The sequence below is a fragment of the Triticum aestivum genome, chromosome 6D (assembly GCF_018294505.1).
Source record: "Triticum aestivum cultivar Chinese Spring chromosome 6D, IWGSC CS RefSeq v2.1, whole genome shotgun sequence".
NCBI lineage: Eukaryota > Viridiplantae > Streptophyta > Magnoliopsida > Poales > Poaceae > Triticum > Triticum aestivum.
The window spans coordinates 17,413,678-17,434,985 of NC_057811.1; the positions used below are offsets into that span (position 1 = coordinate 17,413,678).

Consider the following 21,308-nt stretch of genomic DNA (forward strand, 5'->3'; position numbering starts at 1 on the left):
TTATACTATTCGTAGATCTACTGAAATTGTTACCAGTTATTTTTTTTCACAGTGCTCGCCCTTTTTTCCTTTAATAATGATGAAAACAGAGTTTTTCTATAGACAAACGCTGCTACTGTGTTAATTTCTCAATATCTGTTTCATCCTTGGGTGAATCCAAAATTAACAGTGCCTCATTTGGCTAACATAAATCAGTGCAGTCCAAAGTCTATTTTGCATCTAGCAGCTCAACTCCAACTGGATGACGCGCCAACGTAACCTATAACCAGCCCAGCTACATGGGCAAGGATCGATCAAAGTTGAACTGTCCGCAAGAATGTTTCGCTGCAAAAGTTTTGAAGAATTTTGCTTACCACTCCAATTTAGTGCCCTCGTCATCTTCATCTTTCAGAATGTAGATGTAATTTTACTGTTGATTCCTACAGCTGGATGAAAATTCAATTGGTTTCAACCTGGTCGTTCTGTTAATAGGCTAGAACTGACTGAGAAATTAAGATAATATTCAGGATAACAAATTAAGATGACTGACTGAAGTTGAGCACCACGCTTCAGATTGGTCAAGAACACACGGACCAGTCTCATTTTCGGATGCAAACCAAATGCTTCAGATGCAAAGGCAGTGACAAAGATTCACATGGTTAATTCAGCCATAGATTCACAGGAGAATTAAGATTGAAAGGATTGCATCTTTAACCATTACCACAGAAATCACAGATACACAATGCCGGCCTTGCTCATCGAGATCTGATGAAAGGGGCCACCACACTACATACAAGATCCAACTAACTAGGCAACACTGGGTAGGCTATGGGGACGGCTACTCCTTGGTGGCGGCGGTCTTCTTCTTGGGGGACTTGGTGGAGGTCTTCTTCTTGGGCGACTTGGCCTCCTTCTCGGCGGCGGCGGGGGACTTCTTGGGGAGCAGCACGGAGTTGATGTTGGGGATCACGCCGCCGTGCGCGATGGTGACGCCGGCGAGCAGCCTGCCGAGCTCCTGGTCGTTGCGGACGGCGAGCAGCAGGTGGCGGGGGATGATGCGGGTCTTCTTGTTGTCCTTGGCCGCGTTGCCTGCGAGCTCCAGGACCTGAGATTTGAAGCGCCGAACAAAATCAGTTATCTGTCGAACACAAGAAGAACAGAGCAGAACAGATGCTCGGGGTCGGGGACAGGAAAGATCTGTGCGTACCTCGGCGGCGAGGTACTCGAGGACGGCGGCGAGGTAGACGGGGGCGCCGGAGCCGACGCGCTGCGCGTAACGGCCCTTCTTGAGGTAGCGCCCGATGCGGCCGACGGGGAACTGGAGCCCGGCCTTGACGGACCGGGTCACGGCCTTCTTCCTGTCGCCACCCTTCCTTCCGGCCATCTTGCTTGCTGCTTCTCCGGCGACGAGGACTCACGAGGTGTGGTGTCGGCGGCGGTTGCGCTGGATCGAGATGCTCTGAGTTTGTGGGTTTGGACGGCGGCGAGAGCGCGGCTTTTATCGGAGGGGGAGCGTCGCGGGAGGGGGGAGCGATCCGCGTGACGTGCTGCGCGCGCCGTTGGATCTGGGGGAGCTTGCGGGGCAGGGGGAGTGATCCGTGGGAGGTCCAGATGAACCAATCAGAGAGCAGAGATCAGCCTATGTATTTTATTTTATTTTGAAAACCACCTCATATATTACTTAACCAACAGAGTTATTACAATCACTCATTACAAAATTGACCACACAGGCCGGAACATCATTAACAAGAATACCATCTGACCTATTGTCAAAACTATACTTAGCAATAAGATGAGCCACCACATTGGCTGAATGATTAATCTTTGAAATTTTGAACCTATGTAGCATCTTGGAGATACTCATTGTTTCCTTCTTCAAATTAAATAGCGCTGACCTGTCAAAACTTTCCTTTGCAAGAGACGCACTAACAAACACACAGTCAGTCTCTAAAATTATAAGATTGTGGAGTGTGATACCTATATAGAGACCAGCAATGCAAGCCCGGAGTTCCGCTTCCTCCGTGCTTTTACAACGCCCGATGAAATCCCAAGAGGAAACAATGGCATTTCCAAAGGAGTTCCTAGCCACCACACCCACACTTGCAGCGCTAATGCTCTCCACAAAGCTTGCGTCGACATTTATCTACCTGACTCCTCTTCTCCGTTCTATGTAAAGATGCACAATAGCTCTCTGGCTTGCCTCTGGCAAGTCAGAGGATTCGACTTCACATATTTTTGTGGCTCACATCAACTATGTCTATCTTCCACTCACCACCTCTGTCTCCCCAATCCAGTCTTACCACCTATGTTGATGGCTCATCTGATCAAAATCCCCCTTCCACTTTCACCCACACACTTTGCATTTTAGACACATAACTGTGCAATTGTGTATATGTGAAGATTCCAAGAAGGAAAATAACATACATACAATCCACAAAGCAATTGATCATGATCAAATTTGTAAGCCCACTTGGATATTGAGCATTTACCCATAAGAATAGGATTATTTTCAATGAGTAGTTGTAGGTGTAACTTCGGAAAAGAGAATCTGATAAAGCTTTTCTTGCCTAGAGTCATTGATTCAAGCTGGTGTTAAAGATTATAAATTGACTTACTACACCCCAAAGTATGAAACTAAGAATACTGATATCTTGCCAGCATTCCGAGTAAGTCCTCAGCCTGGGGTTCTGGATAAAGTAGTATTAGTTAATATACGTTGATTCAAACAAATCAAAAAAAGAGACAATCTTTTTCCATACTTTATGCGGGGACAACCATTTCGAGCACAACCAATATATATTAGAACCCCCTTTACTTGCCGAAGCACTTCTTAGATCTGTAAATTATGTTATGGCCGGAGTCCTATTCATAGTGATTTGGTCGAATTGGGAGAAGCCATAGGTATTATTGCAGGTCAATCAATTGGAGAGCCAGGGACTCAACTAACATTAAGAACTTTCCATATTGGCGGAGTATTCACGGGGGGGGGGGTACTGCCGACCTATCGTCGATATCCATCTAGCCTCTACATGGCAGTAGGATGAAAAAAAAGTCGAAGACATAGGAACCTAAGTTGGTCCGGCAGAAGAAAAGGTGGAGAAAACATGAGTTCACAGGTGGACTTAAAAGATATGGTATGAATTATATCGAAAAGAAAGTGTGACTTTTCAAGAACTCATGATGAATAACGGTATTAAGCAAATAAGTGGTTAAAAAATCATATAATAAACATCCTTGAGTATAGTTTATCATTGTTTATGTTTTACAATATTCCTCTTAAATGTGAGCCTTTGCATAGAACATTCGCCTTCGCACAACAACGATGGATCACTAGGGTTTAGCAGCACTCGTAAGAAGATTTATTACTATCAAGTAATCCCTCCGTCCCAAAATAAGTGTCTCAACTTTGTACTAACTTTAGTACAAAGTTGTACCAACATTGAGACACTTATCTTGGGACGGTGGAAGTAGTATATTGTGATAACCATTGGCATGAGAAGCTAATGTATCATTGTCATTATCATTGTACTAACACTGGAATGGGAGGTGTTTAGTATTTATTCTTCCTAAAGCAGCAAGTTGTATTGCATTGACTACACAAATTTCTAGCAAAGTAATTCAAGATATTTTTAAGATCCCACAAGTGTTTCTCATTTTAGGACAAGCGGTATTATAGAATGTATTTGCATTGATCCAATGTGGCTAGCCCTTGCAGAATACTGGTACAACACCAGGTTTCACTCGGCTTTGGGGAGGACACCGTTTGAAGTCATCTATGGGCAGCTGTCGCGCGAATTTGGAGTGGACCAGGTTGAGGAATGCTCAGTACCAGATTTGGCTGCATGGTTGAACGAACGAGAAGTCATGCTTGAACACCTCCAATATGATAGGCATCAAAGAGGGATATAATAAAACTTTCATATAAAAGTGCATTGAATACTATGAGAAGTTTGATTTCTTATGATTGTTTTGAGATATGAAGATGGTGATATTAGAGTCATGCTAGTAAGTAGTTGTGAATTTAAGAAATACTTGTGTTGAAGTTTGTGAGCCCCGTAGCATGCACGTATGGTGAACCGTTATGTGATGAAGTCGGAGCATGATTTATTTATTGATTGTCTTCCTTATGAGTGGCGGTCGGGGACGAGCGATGGTCTTTTCCTACCAATCTATCCCCCAAGGAGCATGCGTGTAGTACTTTGTTTCGATGTCAAATAGATTTTTGCAATAAGTATGTGAGTTCTTTATGACTAATGTTGAGTCCATGGATTATACGCACTCTCACCTTTTCACCATTGCTAGCCTCTCTAGTACCGCGCAACTTTCGCCGGTACCATAAACCCACCACATATCCTTCCTCAAAACAACCACCATACCTACCTATTATGGCATTCCATAGCCATTCCGAGATATATTGCCATGCAACTTTCCACCGTTCCGTTTATTATGACACGCTCCATCATTGTCATATTGCTTTGCATGATCATGTAGTTGACATCGTATTTGTGGTAAAGCCACAGTTCATCATTTTTTATACATGTCACTCTTGATTCATTGCACATCCCGGTACACCGCCGGAGGCATTCACATAGAGTCATATTTTGTTCTAAGTATCGAGTTATAATTTTCGAGTTGTAAGTAAATAAAGTGTGATGATTTCATTATTAGAGCATTGTTCCAAGTGAGGAAAGGATGATGGAGACTATGATCCCCCCACAAGTCGGGATGAGACTCCGGACAAAATAAAAATAAAAATAAAAGAGGCCAAAAAATGAGAGAAGGCCCAACAAAAAATGAGAGAAAAATATAGAAGGGACAATGTTACTATGCTTTTACCACACTTGTGCTTCAAAGTAGCACCATGGTCTTCATGATAGAGAGTCTCCTATGATATCGCTTTCATATAGTAGTGGGAATTTTTCATTATAGAACTTGGCTTGTATATTCCAATGATGGGCTTCCTCAAATTGCCCTAGGTCTTCGTGAGCAAGCAAGTTGGATGCACACCCACTTAGTTTTCTTTTTGAGCTTTCATAAACTTATAGCTCTAGTGCATCCGTTGCATGGCAATCCCTACTCACTCTCACATTGATATCTATTGATGGGCATCCCCATAGCCCGTTGATACGCCTAGTTGATGTGAGACCATCTCCTTCTTTTTGTCTTCTCCACAACCACCGTCTGTTCCACCTATAGTGCTATGTCCATGGCTCATGCTCATGTATTGCGTGAAAGTTGAAAAAGTTTGAGAACATCAAAAGTATGAAACAATTGCTTGGCTTTTCATCGGGGTTGTGCATGATTTGAATATTTTGTGTGATGAAGATGGAGCATAACCAGACTATATGATTTTGTAGGGATAAGCTTTCTTTGACCATGTTATTTTGAGAAGACATAATTATTTTGTTAGTATGCTTGAAGTATTATTATTTTTATGTCAATAGTAAACTTTTGTTTTGAATCTTACGGATCTGAACATTCATGCCACAATAAAGAAAATTACATGGATAAATATGTTAGGTAGCATTCCACATCAAAAATTCTGTTTTTATCATTTACCTACTCAAGGACGAGTAGGAATTAAGCTTCGGGATGCTTGATACGTCTCCAACGTATCTATAATTTTTGATTGTTCCATGCTATTATATTATCTGTTTTGGATGTTTTATATGCATTAATATGCTATTTTATATGATTTTTTGGACTAACCTATTAACCTAGAGCCCAGTGTCAGTTTCTGTTTTTTCCTTGTTTTAGAGTTTCGCAGAAAAAGAATATCAAACGGAATAAAACTTTCGCGATGATTTTTCTTGGACCAGAAGACACACTACAAAAAAAATACACTTCCGTGATGATACGTGTTTGTCATAGTAGGTCGCGTTTTTTGTCATGCATGTACATCCATGACAAATTTATGATAGAATCAAGATAGTCATACCTGTGCTGTCGTAGAAGTGTTCCATGACATTACCAAAATTATCATCACGGAAGTGTCCACTTCCATGACGATAAATCGCGCGTCACAGAAGTGCTTTTGTCAAGGGCGACCGACACGTGGCATCCACCGTAACGGAACGCCGTTAAGCTATCGGGTCGGGTTTTGGATCCGATAACCCGTTAACAGCCCCGACCAATGGGGATTTTCCACGTGTAAAATCATCATTGGCTGGAGGAGACACGTGTCAGGTCCGCGTTGGCACAGGTGTCACTCATCCAATGGGTGAGACGCGCCTATGATATGTTGACACGTGGACCGGCCCATCAAGTTTAAATGGGCGGGCCCAACTGAAGGCCCACAAGATTTTGCGGACCATAATGGGCCGGCCCAGCTAAAGGCCCACGAGATTTTGCGGACCATAATGGGCTGGCCCAGCTAAAGGCCCACAAGATTTTGCGGGCCATAATGGGCCGGCCCAGGTAAAGGCCCACAAGATTTTTGTGTGCCATAATGGGCCGGCCCAAGTAAAGGCCCACAAGATTCTTGCGGATCATAATGGGCCGGCCCAGCTAAAGGCCCACGAGATTTGGCCGACATTAATGGGTCGGCCCAGCTGTAGGCCCACAAGATTTTGAGGATCCTAGTAGGCCGGCCCATTAACTGGCTGCCATGTTTTGGGCCAAATACCGGCCCATATTTGATCCGGTCCATTAATGGCCTGCCACGCTCCGGGCCTAATAGTGGCCCATATGAGATCCGGCCCGTTAAAAGCCTACCACGTTCTGGGCCAAATTACGGCCCAGATCAGGTCCGGCCCTTTAAGAGGCTTTGGGCTCAATTATGGCCCATATCAGATTCGGCCCGTCAACTGGACACTATGCTTTTGGGCCCACTTGCTAAAGGCCCACTTAGTAATTCAGCCTGATATTAGTTTTGGCCTGTTAAGGGCTCGTTTAACATTTCGGCCCTATATTAATTTCGGCCTGTTAAAAGCCCGCCATATAGTTGGGCCTAACTACGGTCTGGTTTGCATCCGACCTGCTCGCAGCCGATATCTGATTGGGCCAAACAAGGACCGACATAATTTTGGCCTGTTAAAAGCCCGTGATTTGATTCGCACAATCATGGGCCGGGGTTCATTTCGGGCTGCTGCCGGCCCGTGAGCTGTTCGGCAGGTTTCAGGCCCAACCTACATCGTGATTGCATGACGGCCCGATTATGTACCGTAATTTTACGGTTTGGCCGGTTTACTGCGAAGACAGGATATATATACAGTAAAATAACTGCAGCATCGTGAATAAGAAAAAACCTAGACTATACAACAAAGAAATTATGGCATATTACATCCACTGGGCATCAAAGTTCGCCACTATGATAATAAAGCACAAGCAGACAGCAGATTACATACATTGGGCATCAAAGATTGCCACCAGTGCAAATAAACACGTCGACAATATAATATACAAAACCGACAGCACTTCAATAGAGTTCAAGAAAGGTTAGCCCTGCTGGGGAGCTGCAGCGCAAGCAGCTGAGCAAGATGATGAGACTGCGCTTGTTCAACACTTATATCTTCCTCACTCTGAAAGATAAACAAGCAGACAGATGACAGGTTTTGCACATAAAAGTATCAGTGCTGACAATTCATCACATTTCTTACTGACGAATAAAGTGACACAGTTTAAAATTGCATTAACACAATATGGTATTGTTCAGGTCAAGACATGGCAGGAAATGACATTGTGAAGGAGTTGGCAGCTTCACGACACCACTGGATTACAGATCAAGAACTCATAAGTATCAATGGTTAGTGTGCTGTCAATTTATACCATTTCAGATTGGCAAATAAAGAGACGGTTTAAATAATAGTAGAATGATATGACATTGTTCATAGTTAAGACATTGCAGAATATGACATTGTGCTGTAGTGGGTAGGTTCACCACACCACTGGATTACGGATGAAGAACAGAAGCATACATGCAGTGCAAAAGAAGATCACTTGCTCTGTATAGTTTAATTTACATGGTATGAAGAAGGAACTTGGTTGTACAACTGAAAACTTAAATTGAGAAAGGACAAACTTTTGTTTATGAACTACATAATAAACTTTAAACAAGCAATTTGATGCAAACACCAAAAATAAACAGCTGTTGCAGTCATGCCTAACCAAATATATACAACAAAGTTTGAAGGCTTGAGATGGACAAACTTACATTATTGGTGAAGACAGGCTCTATAAAGGCCTTGTCCATGCTGGTGGGGGGGGGGCAATTCAAGAAGTTTACCACAGAATCTTCTTCAAAAGTGTAAGGGCATATTTATCCCTAAGATGTTTTGGTGATTGATGACAATGCTTTTGCGGACTAATCGTGTGCATTGAGTGTTTTTCAGAGATTCATCCTTTTTGGCACGAGACGATTCCCTCCCCTCGGAGCTTGAAGCGAAGACGGTGTAGTCCTTTCGATTAGTTTGGTGGACTAGTTTCATAGGGATCGCCGTTCTATCAAGAGGGGGTCCGTTTTGGAAAGGCTAGGGCGGAATCATCACATACACTTCCTTTGCCCCTCCCTCTGAGCCTTTCCGTTTCGATGATGGGCTCGTTTCTCCTCTCAGGGTGCTCTCTGTGGTCCCAGTGGTAGTACCGCGGGCCGAAGCGGTAGTACCGCTTGGGTGCTACAAGCCGTAGTACCGCTTTGGAGCGGTAGTACCGCTCCAGAGCAGTAGTACCGCTGTTAGCCCCCAACTGTGTGCTCTCTCTGGTCCCAGCGGTAGTACCGCGGGACGGAGCGGTAGTACTGCTTGGATGCTACAAGCGGCAGTACCGCTCGGGGAGCGGTGGTACCGCTCCAGAGCAGTAGTACCACTAGTAGCCCCCAGCCGTAGTACTGCGGTGGTCTCGGGCTAGTACCGCCTCGATTCGAGGGCTCTTTTTTCGTGTCGGGTTTTACGGTACTGGCCGCGGCAGTGGGGGGCCGTAGTACCGCTCGTATGCGGTAGTACCGCCCTCCCACCGCGGTAGTACCGTTGTGGGCCAAGCGGCAGTACCGCGAGGGGGAGCGGTAGTACCGCTTATAGTGGCAAGCGGTAGTACCGCTGGCACAGCGGCAGTACAGCTCTCTGCGGGGCAGAAGTGGGGGTAACGGTTGGTTTGTTCCCCCCACTATATAAGGGGGTCTTCTTCCCCAAAGTTGACCAACCTCTTCCCCCAAAAGCTCCATTGTTGCTCCAAGCTCCATTTTCGCCCGATCTCTCTCCCTAGCCAATCAAACTTGTTGATTTGCTCGGGATTGGTTGAGAAGGCCACGATCTACACTTCCACCAAGAGAAATTTGATTCCCCCCACTTATCCCTAGCGGATCTTGTTACTCTTGGGTGTTTGAGCACCCTAGATGGTTGAGGTCACCGCGGAGCCATAGTCCATTGTGGTGAAGCTTTGTGGTGTCGTTGGGAGCCTCCAATTAAGTTGTGGAGATTGCCCCAACCTTGTTTGTAAAGGTCCGGTCGCCGCCTTCAAGGGCACCAATAGTGGAATCACGGCATCTCGCATTGTGTGAGGGCATGAGGAGAATACGGTGGCCCTAGTGGCTTCTTGGGGAGCATTGTGCCTCCACACCGCTCCAACGGAGACGTACTTCCCCTCAAAAGGAAGGAACTTCGGTAACACATCCTCGTCTTCACCGGCTCCACTCTTGGTTATCTCGTCCCTTTACTTTCGCTATTTTACTCGTGTTATATCTCTTATTTGCTTGCATGCTTGTTGTCATTGCATCATATAGGTTGCTCACTTAGTTGCATATCTAGTCAACCTATTTTGATGCAAAGTTTAATTTGGTAAAGAAAAGCTAAAAATTGTTAGTTGCCTATTCACCCCCCTCTAGTCACCTATATCGATCCTTTCAATTGGTATCAGAGCCTCGTCTCTTTATTAAGGACTTTACCGTCCAAAGAGTATGGTTGACGTCGTAGACGGTGTGGAGGAGCACTCCGGTGTGAATCCGGTCTCGTCTACGGGAGATGGGGGAACCTCGGTCTCTCGTGAGGAATTCAATGTGGCGTTGGACACATTGAAAACCTCCATGACGACCGTGGTCGAAAGCATGTTTAATAAATTCTTAGAAGGGCTTAAACTTACCACCGCACCGTTGAAGTGGGTGATCCCGCTAACAAGGTGACGAATGCTACCTCCGACAAGGGGGAAGCTACTAGCGAGAAAGCTCCTTCTTCTAGTGGTAAAAATGGGACCGGCATCTTTGCCCATGTGGAACCTCCACCTGTCTATGGTGGACCGCTCCCTTCCACTCATTTGAATCATGCCGGCCCGGCCCCTAATATTGAGAAGAATGTCGATTTTGATTCTTGGGTCTATCGTTTTAAGCGTCATTTAAATCATGTGAACACTAACCTTTGGAGAATCATTGAAGAAGGTCATTGCAGTGTTTAGCTTCAAGAATGGACTGCTGCTAGTGCGACACAAAGCAGCTACACAGATCATAGTGTAGATATAACGGGAAAACCTTAAGCATCAGAGTAAAATCAGCAAAGTCGAACTTGCTGGAATATATGTGCTAGTATTGCCGGTACGGCTAGAAAGGCTTCGGATACCAGCTCTCTTCAAGTGAAGGTGCGGTACTGTTAATATCAGTGTAACTCTCAAAGGCGACACAGCTCCCCGCATTTCCTTACTATTCTTATAGGATTCAAGTGGGCAGGCCACTACAAATCCTATTCCTATGTTTACAAGATCCTACGAATCAAAGAGGCTCAAAGTGTCCATCACAACCGATCGTATAGACCTCTACACTGCAAATGTCCCTACTCATCTTCAGTACAAGGAACATACTGTACTACTATCATACTCCCTCCGTTCCAAAATATAAGTCTTGGTAGAGATTTCCACTATGGATCATATACAGATGTATCCAGATACATTTTAGAGTGTAGATTCACTCATTTTGCTCCATATGTAGTCCATGGTGGAATCTATACAAAGACTTGTATTTAGGAACGGAGAGAGGACATATTAAAGAAGAACGAAAGAGGAACATGGTAAAGAAGAGCAAGCAGATTTTGGATAATAAAATGTTGGTTGCGCAGTGCCCACACATGATGAACCAGAGCACATTAAGAATGCAACTCTCAGCTGTCTCTCGACCATTTCAGGCGGTTGGATGAAGATCCTACGTCTCCTAACCCTTCTTCTTCCTCGTCTCTGATTCTTCCCATACAGAACACCGCACGGGCCGCCGGCCGGACCACCGGCCCCCACCGCCTGTGTTCCTCCGCCACCCCCACCCCCGCCCCAACCCCCACCCGAGTCGAGTTTTCTTTGTTCGGCGAGGCCCCACAACCACCCGAGCCCCTTCGATCGCACCGGCGAACTCCGGCGAGCTCTGAAAAATCGACTGACCCAATTTTGAAATTTAGTCTACTGTGATTTAACTAGTGTGGAATATAAAAGGGGAAAACCATAAGCATTGGGAGTATAGTGTTGAGCGTGCCATGGCGGATCTGAAGGTGCAAACCGGACAAAGGCAACTTCTCAACCAAGACAAGAAATCAGAGTAAAGCAGTGGTGATCTATTTTCTTGCTGCGATAAATAAGTTGAGCAGATACGAAAGAGTACCGCCTCTGGTGCGGCGCCGTGTACGCATCTGCTGAGAATTTGACGGTGCTGCGATAGCGATGGTTGTCGGCAGCGTGGAAGCAGATCTAGGAGGGTAGACGGTGGCGGTGGGGCGCAGTGGACGAGACGGTCGTAGGAGCGGCGCCGGCAAGGTGGACGACGACGAGGATGAAGCGAGAGGACGGGATGCAAGGATCCCGGTCCGAAGCCGTGGATGAGAGAGGTCGATCTCTTGTAATGGACGGCGGCGTCGGGGTACCAGCTCCGGCATGGTGGAGGAGGACGGCGGTGGATGGGGTGGCGGACGGCGGCGGACGGAGGAGGGTGGGGTGGAGAGGGTGGTTTGGCGCCCACGGAGTACGAATGGGCAAAAGGGAGGTAGAGAGGAAGGGGGGAACCATGTATTTAGGGCGCGCTTGTCTCAAATGCGAGGAAATTTACAAACTTAGCCCCCGTTTCAAATTTCTACTACATCACAACAACATTAGTCGGTTGGGGATAGGACGGTAATCTCGCATACACCGAATATTTGCCGACGAGAGTTTGTTTTTGGCGCCCACCATGTATGAATATGAATCGGGGAGGGAGTCGATTTCGGCCGAGGACACACTGTGTTTTGGCGCCCACCGTGTATGAATCTGGGTGAGAGGCGGCTACGTCACGTTTGGGTGAAATTACAAACCTACCCCTATCGAAACCTATAGAAATCCAGCAGATAGGCTTTGCGTGGCAGGGATAGGCAGTAGTGATTTCCATCTCGCAGATTTTGGTTTCGTACGGTTACTGCGACTTTCCCCGCTTCGCTCAAATTTTTGCAGAGTGCACGTTTACCGTGCCAACTCAATTCGAATCCCGTTTGTATTCTATTTTTTTTTCGGGCGGGATCCATTTTCAATTGGAATTACATTCTATGTACATAAATTTTTTATATATACTTTCAAAAGCACAACAAAGAATTCTGCTCCTTTATATGTATAATATGATTTACAAATACAACGATCTCGAAATCTTAAGGTTGAATTCGAATTTTTTTAACCAAATTATGTTCTACTAAAATGTATGGATCAGTAATATCTACATATTAAATAACATAGATGTGCGTGAATTCATATGAGTATGCATGTTTGATAGATCAATTTTGGTTCGAGTATGGATTACATGTATCATCATCTCGAATTCAAATATTTGAATCCCTTTTTTGTTCACTCCTTTCACGCCCATCTCTCTCGCATGCATGCTCCTTCAGGTAGCTATCACTCTCTTTTCTCCAGCTCACCCGCATGCTCACTTCATGTTTCTCCTATCCTCGCAAACATGGTCTCTCGACGTCTCCCTTGAGAAGTGTCACACTCTCCCTATCATTATACATTACACGGTTTTCATTATCTCTCACGTCTCTACTGTTCTCTGGTATCACTCGGTACCTAAGCTTTCTTTTTCACCGCCACACACACAGTCTCCACTCGTCTTTCACTTTGTCTTTCTCTCTATGGGATTCTCTCACACACCCTATATGTCTCTACATATGACTCATACCACTAAAATTACTCTCTCTCTCTCTCTCTCCCGTAGACACAACATTTGTTGCGGTCTCCTTTTCGTCTCCATCCCAGACTGACATTATTCATTTGTTTACCGATCAAACAACCCCGACTACCGTCTCCTCTCTCTCTCTCTCACACAGACACACACACACAACTCCTGCTTCCACTCCCCTTCCCGACTACCGTCTCTCTCTCACACACACAAAACTCTCGCTTTCGCACCCCGACTCGTATTTCTCTCACAAACATTTATCGACTAGCTAGCCTCTAGATAGGTTTATACACCCGCACACTCGTGCTTCCACCATCGCATACATGTCTCTCTCCCGCTCCTTGTATCTATGTAGATTTTTCTTCCCTTCTTGAGACACGCCCTCTCGATCGTGCACACACACACTATCGCCTCATTTTAAGCTGATACCTATCGCACACACACTCCTTGTCTTTGTCACACATGCACTCCGTCCTCCTCCACTCTCCCTCTCTCTCACACACACATGGGCTTTTTGCAACAACTAGCAAGATGCCCATGCGTTGCACGGAACATCAAGATGCATTTGTATGAGTAGTTTATCTTGTGGGGGGAAAGGATGAACGAGGGAAGGCCTTATTTGCAAATGTGGAGAGGGGTGTGGGTATCTTTTTGCAAAATTGCCATAGTTTCCTTCCTATCCGTCAGATATAGATCGGACGGCCTATATTGCAGGATGGCAGGCACACGATCATCACCGACAATGCTTTTTATAAGAGTAGGGATAAAAAATAGAGTTGGTGATGATGGTGGGCATGCCATCCTGCAATGTAGGTCGTCCGATTTATATCTGACGGATAGGAAGGAAAATATGGCAATTTACCCGCACTCTTCACCACATTTGCAGATAAGGCCTTCCCTCGTTCATCCTTTTCTCCCACAAGATCTTGATGTTCCGTGCAACGCACGGGCATCTTGCTAGTAAGAGTAGAAATTAGACATATACCACTTCTCGAATCTTGAAACCAACAACATTCCTCCCTTATCTCATCAAAACCGCCAAAGGAATATATTTTGAGTGAAACATAACATATTTTTAGTGATATACGTATTTCAAAACTAGAATTTTTTTCCTATCAAATCGGTGAATATGTATTAATCTACTTTGATCGTGTGGCAACGCATTGGCACATTGCTAGTAGTTATTATAATTTTTTGGACACCAGACAAACGGTGGAGTACATATACGAAGAGAAGAGGCGCACGCACGCAGTCGGCCTCTCGCTGTCTCGCACACATGAGTGTTACGTAAAGGCGAAGTTAACAAATGAACCCTAAAACCCTAGGTGCACGATTGCTGCATTCGCGGGTACCGGGTACGTGGTGGAGCACCTTTGTAGGAATAGTCAGCTCGCGTGATAATTTGATCCGTAGGAGTTGATGGTCGGGACCACAGGTGAACGACTTGGAGCGCGGTGGCTCACCAGTTGCCACAGATCAAGTAGCCACGTTTAAAATATCATTTTTTTTAGTGGGGTTAAGAGTTCCGATTTTCAATGGCGCGTTATAAGTAGTAAGTAGTTTTTAGAACGATTGGTATGGAGCGAAAATGGAATTCATAGTACTACGTACCTCCTTGGCGTATGGTTGTATGGTTTTTTTTACGATGGAGGTTGTATGGGTTTATGTTGCGAGATGTTGAACCTGGTAGTTCTAGGGCAAATACTATGTGTAAGGGCATATTTATCCCTAAGATGTTTTGGTGATTGATGACAATGCTTTCGTGGACTAATCGTGTGCATTGAGTGTTTTCAGAGATTCATCCTTTTGGCACGAGACGATTCCCTCCCCTCGGAGCTTGAAGCGAAGACGGTGTAGTCCTTTCGAATTAGTTTGGTGGACTAGTTTCATAGGGATCACCGTACTATCAAGAGGGGGTCCGCTTTGGAAAGGCTAGGGCGGAATCATCACGTACACTTCCTTTGCCCCCCTCCGAGCCTTTCCGCTTCTATGATGGGCTCGTTCCCCCTCTCAGTGTGCCCTCTCTGGTCCCAGCGGTAGTACCGCGGGCCGGAGCGGTAGTACCGCTTGCGTGCTACAAGCGGTAGTACCGCTCTAGAGCGGTAGCACCGCTGGTAGCCCCCAGCCGTAGTACCGCTGCGGTCTCGTGCTTGTACCGCCTCGATTCGAGGGGTCTTTTTTCGTGTCGGGTTTTACGGTACTTGCCACGGCAGTGGGGGCCGTAGTACCGCTCATATGCGGTAGTACCTCCCTGACCACCGCGGTAGTACAGACTGGGGGAGCGGTAGTACCGCTGTGATCAGCGGTAGTACCGCTGCCTCCTGCGGTAGTACCGCTCTCTGCGGGGCTGGTGTGGGGGGTAACGGTTGGATTGTTCCCCCCACTATATAAGGAGGTCTTCTTCCCCAAAGTTGACTCACCTCTTACCCCAAAAGCTCCATTGTTGCTCCAAGCTCCATTTTCGCCCGATCTCTCTCCCTAGCCAATCAAACTTGTTGATTTGCTCGGGATTGGTTGAGAAGGCCCCGATCTACACTTTCACCAAGAGAAATTTGACTCCCCCACTTATCCCTAGCGGATCTTGTTACTCTTGGGTGTTTGAGCACCCTAGACGGTTGAGGTCACCGCGGAGCCATAGTCCATTGTGGTGAAGCTTTGTGGTGTCGTTGGGAGCCTCCAATTAAGTTGTGGATATTGCCCCAACCTTGTTTGTAAAGGTCCGGTCGCCGCCTTCAAGGGCACCACTAGTGGAATCACGACATCTCGCATTGTGTGAGGGCGTGAGGAGAATACGGTGGCCCTAGTGGCTTCTTGGGGAGCATTGTGCCTCCACACCGCTCCAACGGAGACGTACTTCCCCTCAAAAGGAAGGAACTTCGGTAACACATCCTCGTCTTCACCGGCTCCACTCTTGGTTATCTCGTCCCTTTACTTTCGCTAGTTTACTCGTGTTATATCTCTTATTTGCTTGCATGCTTGTTGTCATTGCATCATATAGGTTGCTCACTTAGTTGCATATCTAGTCAACCTATTTTGATGCAAAGTTTAATTTGGTAAAGAAAAGCTAAAAATTGTTAGTTGCCTATTCACCCCCTCTAGTCAACTATATCGATCCTTTCAATTGGTATCAGAGCCTCGTCTCTTTATTAAGGACTTTACCGTCCAAAGAGTATGGTTGACGTCGTAGACGGTGTGGAGGAGCACTCCGGTGTGAATCCGGTCTCGTCTACGGGAGATGGGGGAACCTCGGTCTCTCGTGAGGAATTCAATGTGGCGTTGGACACATTGAAAACCTCCATGACGACCGAGGTCGAAAGCATGTTTAATAAATTCTTAGAAGGGCTTAAACTTACCACCGCACCGTTGAAAGTGGGTGATCCCGCTAACAAGGTGACGAATGCTACCTCCGACAAGGGGGAAGCTACTAGCGAGAAAGCTCCTTCTTCTAGTGGTAAAAATGGGACCGGCATCTTTGCCCATGTGGAACCTCCACCTGTCTATGGTGGACCGCTCCCTTCCACTCATTTGAATCATGCCGGCCCGGCCCCTAATATTGAGAAGAATGTCGATTTTGATTCTTGGGTCTATCGTTTTAAGCGTCATTTAAATCATGTGAACACTAACCTTTGGAGAATCATTGAAGAAGGTTTTTATCCGCATGACCGAAGTAACTTCACTCCTAGAGAAGTTGTGGATCATCAATTCAATGAGAATGCTCTCTTCATCATCCAAGAAGCAATCCCACCCGAAGATCTTCCTCATCTCCGGCCTTACACCGTGGCCAAAGATGCTTGGCTCCAAGTTGTTTCCCTCTATCGGGGAAGCGCAAGCATTCAACGCTCCAACTATGAAGTGGTGCAAGATGAAGCCGACGAGTTTGCAATGAAAGAAGATGAAGAACCTCGCGAGCTTTTTCGGAGAGTAACCAAACTCGCGGTCTCTCTCCGAGATCATGGAAGTAAGGACACGGATGACAATTGGATCAAGCGCAAATTCCTCAAGGCAATGATGCCCTACCATAAGCCATGTCCTCCGTAATTCGTCAAAGGCCGGACTTCCACACCTTGTCATCAAGTGAAGTGTTGGATGAGTTTGTTGCTATGAGCATGTTGGACAAGACCGCCGACAATGCGGTTCTTCGCTCTCAAAGAGTAAATAAGCCCAACCTTGCTCTAAAGGCCAAGGTTAGTATGGAGGAAGAGGATGAAGAGGAAGAAGAGGAGGGCAACCTCGAAGATACGAAGTATGCCTATCATGAACACATGGCTCTTGCTTCAAGGCAATTTTGGAGCAAGAAGAACATAAGGCCAAACTTCAACAAGAGCAATTCAAGTGGCGCAAAGGGCAAGCAACGGGTGTGGACTTGCTTCAATTGTGGCAATGTGAGCCACTTTGTTGCGGAGTGCCCTTACGAGAAGAGGGAAGACAATGGTGGCAAGCTCATTAGAAAAGACAAGGCCAAGTCGTTCCCCAACAAGAGCAACTTCACTAAGAAGACTCCTCCCAAGGCATTGGTGGTACAAGAAGAGTACAATGAGGATGATGATGATGATGAAGATGGTGAGTCGGTTGCCATGGCCTCCGTTGCCATTGCGAAGACTCCACGGCTGTCTCTCTTCGACTCACGCAATGAGAACATCACCGCCAAGTGCCTCATGGCTAAAGCCACCAATAAGGTAACCTCCAACATCAAAACTACCATCATTCATCATCCCTCTTTGACGGATAGCATTGATGAACATGAGGGGACAAATGTGGAGGAAAATGAGTTTGAGATCTTTATGAGTAAACTCAAGGGTAAATCCAAGAAGCACTTCGTTGCTCTCTTGGAGCAACTTGGTGAAGCCAATGACATGATCGAGGCTCACGAAGATACCATCTCTAAGATGGAGGGGCATAGTCGTGACTATGCCGATGAGATTTCGGATCTTTCCAATGCTCTTGACGAAGAGCGTGGTCTTCGTTTGGCTCTTGAGGAGTCATACAACGATGATCATGCTAAGTTAAAGAAAGATCTTGATCATGCTCTTGTTGTGTCTCGTGTGCTAAACTCCGAGAAGGCAGAATTTGGGGTTGATCTTGCTAGACTTAAAGAGGAGTTTGACATTCTCGACAAGGCTCACAAAGTCTTGAAGGGTGCTCATGCTAGCCTCAAGGAGTCTCATGATCAACTCCAAGTAAAGTTAACTAAGGAGAAAGCCACCTTTCCTCATATGGTGTTAATTGATAATGCAAATGCTACTAATTCTTGTTGTGAGCATGTGCATCTTGTTGAGGAGAATGCTAAGTTGAAGGAGCAACTTGAGAAAGGCCTTGTGTCATGCATACAAGGTGAGAAGAACCTCAACGACCTTTTGAGAAACCAATAGGAAGTTGTGGCCAAGGAGGGGATTGGGTTCGCACCCAAGCCCAAGAACAAGAAGAAGAATGACAAGACCAAACGACCTCCCCCTCTCAAGCAAACTTTTGTGAAGGAGGGAGAGGGTACTTCCAAGGAGAAGAAGAACAATGCGAAGGGTGACGGTGTCAAGAAGGGCATTTCCACCCCACCCAACAAAGCCGGCGATTTTAATCCTTCTTATGTGTTATGTCGTGCAAGTGATGGGCATGTTTATGCCAAATTTGTTGGTTCACCTCATGAGTACATTGAATGGTCCATTTGGGTTCCTGAGACCCTTGTTACTAACATCAAAGAACCCATTACAAAATGGGTACCTAAAACCAAGCATTGATCTCTTGTAGGTGTTTGCTTCCGGTGGGGGATCATGGTTGCTCGATAGTGGAGCTACAAATCATATGACCGGAAGCAAGGACTTGGTGGTGGACGTGCACAAGATTCCATCTATGCCCACCAATGTCAAGTGGGGTGATGCCTCGTCTTCTAAGGTATTGGGACTTGGCAAAGTTGTCATTTCTCATGATCTCACGATCGAGAAGGTCATGCTAGTTGAGTCCCTTGCATACAATTTACTTTCCGTTCGTCAACTTGCTATCATGGGCTTTGCCACTTTCTTTGATATTGATACCGTGGCCCTCTTGTGGAGCAAGACTCTTAAAGTAGCCTTTGTTGGGCATGTCGAGAACGGTTTCTATGTGATTAACTTTTCGGAGCGACCCACTAAGACCGCGACATGCCTAATGGCTAAAGTTGACGTGGGATGGCTTTGGCATCGCCGTTTAGCCCATGCCAATATGAGATCTTTGCAAAGTCTTCTCAAGGGGGACCATGTCCATGGACTAACGAACGTTAGTTTTGCTAAAGATCGTGCTTGCAGTGCTTGTATCGAAGGAAAGCTTCATGAGAAGGCTCACCCTCCCACGACTCTCATTTACTCGAAGAGGCCCTTGGAGCTCCTTCATTTGGATCTCTTTGGGCCTCCATCCTTTGATAGTCTTGGGGGTAGAAAATATTGCTTGGTAATTGTGGATGACTATTCTAGATACACTTGGGTGTATTTTTTTCAAGAGGAAGAGTGAGACCCAACAAACAGTCATTGACTTTGCAAATGAAGCCCAACGTCAACACAATGCAAAGATCTTGACTATAAGAAGTGACAACGGCACCGAGTTCAAGAACTACACCCTGGATGAGTTTCTTAGTGATGAGGGGATCAAGCATCAATATTCCGCACCTTAGACCCCTCAACAAAATGGTGTCGCGGAGAGGAAGAACCGGACGTTGATGGATGCGGCAAGGACCATGATGGCGGAGTTCAAGTCTCCATACAACTTTTGGGCCGAAGCCATCAACACCGCGTGTCATGCTTCAAATCGGCTCTATCTCCGCAAAGGCTTGAACAAGACTCCATATGAGATACTCACTGGTAACAAGCCCAACCTCAAGTACTTTCGGGTGTTCGGGTGTAAGTGTTTCATTCTCAAGAAAGGTGTTCGTTTGTCTAAATTTGAGACTAGAGCTCATGAGGGCATATTTGTTGGTTATGCTACAAACTCCCATGCTTACCGTGTTCTCAATAAGTCCACGGGACTTATTGAGGAGACGTGTAACGTGGAGTTTGATGAGAATAACGGCTCCCAAGTGGAGCAAAGTGGTACTTGTGATGTAGGTGATGAAATTCCTCCCCAAGCCATAAGAAGAATGGGTGTTGGATATATCCTACCCATTGAGGAACCCCTTGTGGCCGAAGGAGAAGGACAATGCTCCACTCAAGTGGAGCCATTACCAACCCAAGACCCACACGCTTCCGAAGAACAAAGTGAAGGCCCTCAACCTCATGAACAAGATCAAGGGCAAGATCAACCTCAAGATGTTGGTGATCCACCAAATGATGCCCAAGGTCAAGTTCCTTCCCTCGAGCAAGTTGAAGATCAAGAACAAGCTCAAGACGACACTCAAGATGATCAAGTAACTCCTCCTCACTTCACTTCCGAGGAGGAATTGGAGCGTCGTGCCGCTAAGATCGCTTCCAAGCTCACCACCAAAGGTCATCTCATGGAGAATGTGGTTGGAAGCCTAAGAAAGGGGGTAAGCACTCGTAGACAATTAGCAAACTATTGTGAACATCATGCGTTTGTTTCTTGTGTCGACCCCCAAAAGGTTTATGAAGCGCTCGAGGACCCGGATTGGCTCAATGCCATGCATGAAGAACTCAACAACTTCGAACATAACCAAGTGTGGAAATTAGTGCCAAGGCCAACCGGGAACCATAATGTCATTGGAACCAAGTGGATATTCAAGAACAAGCAAGACGCTCATGGAATCATTGTTCGCAACAAGGCTTGTTTGGTGCCACAAGGCTACTCCCAAGTCGTGGGTATCGACTACGGTGAAACCTTTGCTCCCGTCGCTCGCCTTGAATCTATTCGTTTGTTGATTGCTTATGCTTCTCATCATAATTTCACATTGCAACAAATGGATGTGAAGAGTGCTTTTCTTAATGGTCCCGGAAATGAGTTGGCATATGTCAAACAACTCCCCGGGTTCGAAGATCCCTATTTCCCCGATCATGTGTATCAACTCCACAAGGCGCTCTATGGCCTTAAACAAGCCCCACGTGCGTGGTATGAGCATCTTACGGAGTTGTTACAAGATCGTGGATTCAAAATCGGGAAAATCGACCCCACTCTTTTTACTAAGAAGGTCAAAGGGGAGTTGTTTGTGTGCCAACTATATGTTGATGATATCATTTTTGGTTCCCCTAACAAAGCCTTCAATGAAGAATTTGCCGCTCTCATGACCTCAAAGTTCAAGATGTCTATGATGGGAGAG

At 45.9% G+C, this 21,308-nt stretch overlaps 1 protein-coding gene and 1 long non-coding RNA gene across 2 annotated transcripts; both read right to left on the minus strand.

The window, feature by feature from the left end:
* Positions 1 to 666: 666 nt before the first annotated feature.
* Positions 667 to 1,458, minus strand: LOC123143129 (histone H2A.1-like). Its single transcript, XM_044561963.1, has 2 exons — positions 1,187 to 1,458; positions 667 to 1,084 (listed from the first exon to the last, which is right to left on the minus strand). The coding sequence occupies exons 1-2, from the start codon at positions 1,361 to 1,363 to the stop codon at positions 818 to 820; spliced, it is 444 nt and encodes a 147-aa protein (XP_044417898.1). The 5' UTR covers positions 1,364 to 1,458; the 3' UTR covers positions 667 to 817.
* Positions 1,459 to 2,405: 947 nt separating this feature from the next.
* Positions 2,406 to 18,036, minus strand: LOC123146394 (uncharacterized). The gene is made up of 3 exons (XR_006472716.1): positions 18,025 to 18,036; positions 16,587 to 16,588; positions 2,406 to 2,527 (listed from the first exon to the last, which is right to left on the minus strand). It is a non-coding gene; the product is annotated as an uncharacterized lncRNA (long non-coding RNA).
* Between the last annotated feature and the right edge of the window lie 3,272 nt (positions 18,037 to 21,308).

Excerpts from the sequence above, each read along its gene's own strand:
- LOC123143129 (XM_044561963.1), bottom strand. The coding sequence starts at position 1,363 with ATGGCCGGAAGGAAGGGTGGCGACAGGAAGAAGGCCGTGACCCGGTCC. Across the intron at positions 1,085-1,186 it reads TCGAGTACCTCGCCGCCGAG|GTCCTGGAGCTCGCAGGCAA; the intron begins GTACGCACAGAT and ends TTCAAATCTCAG.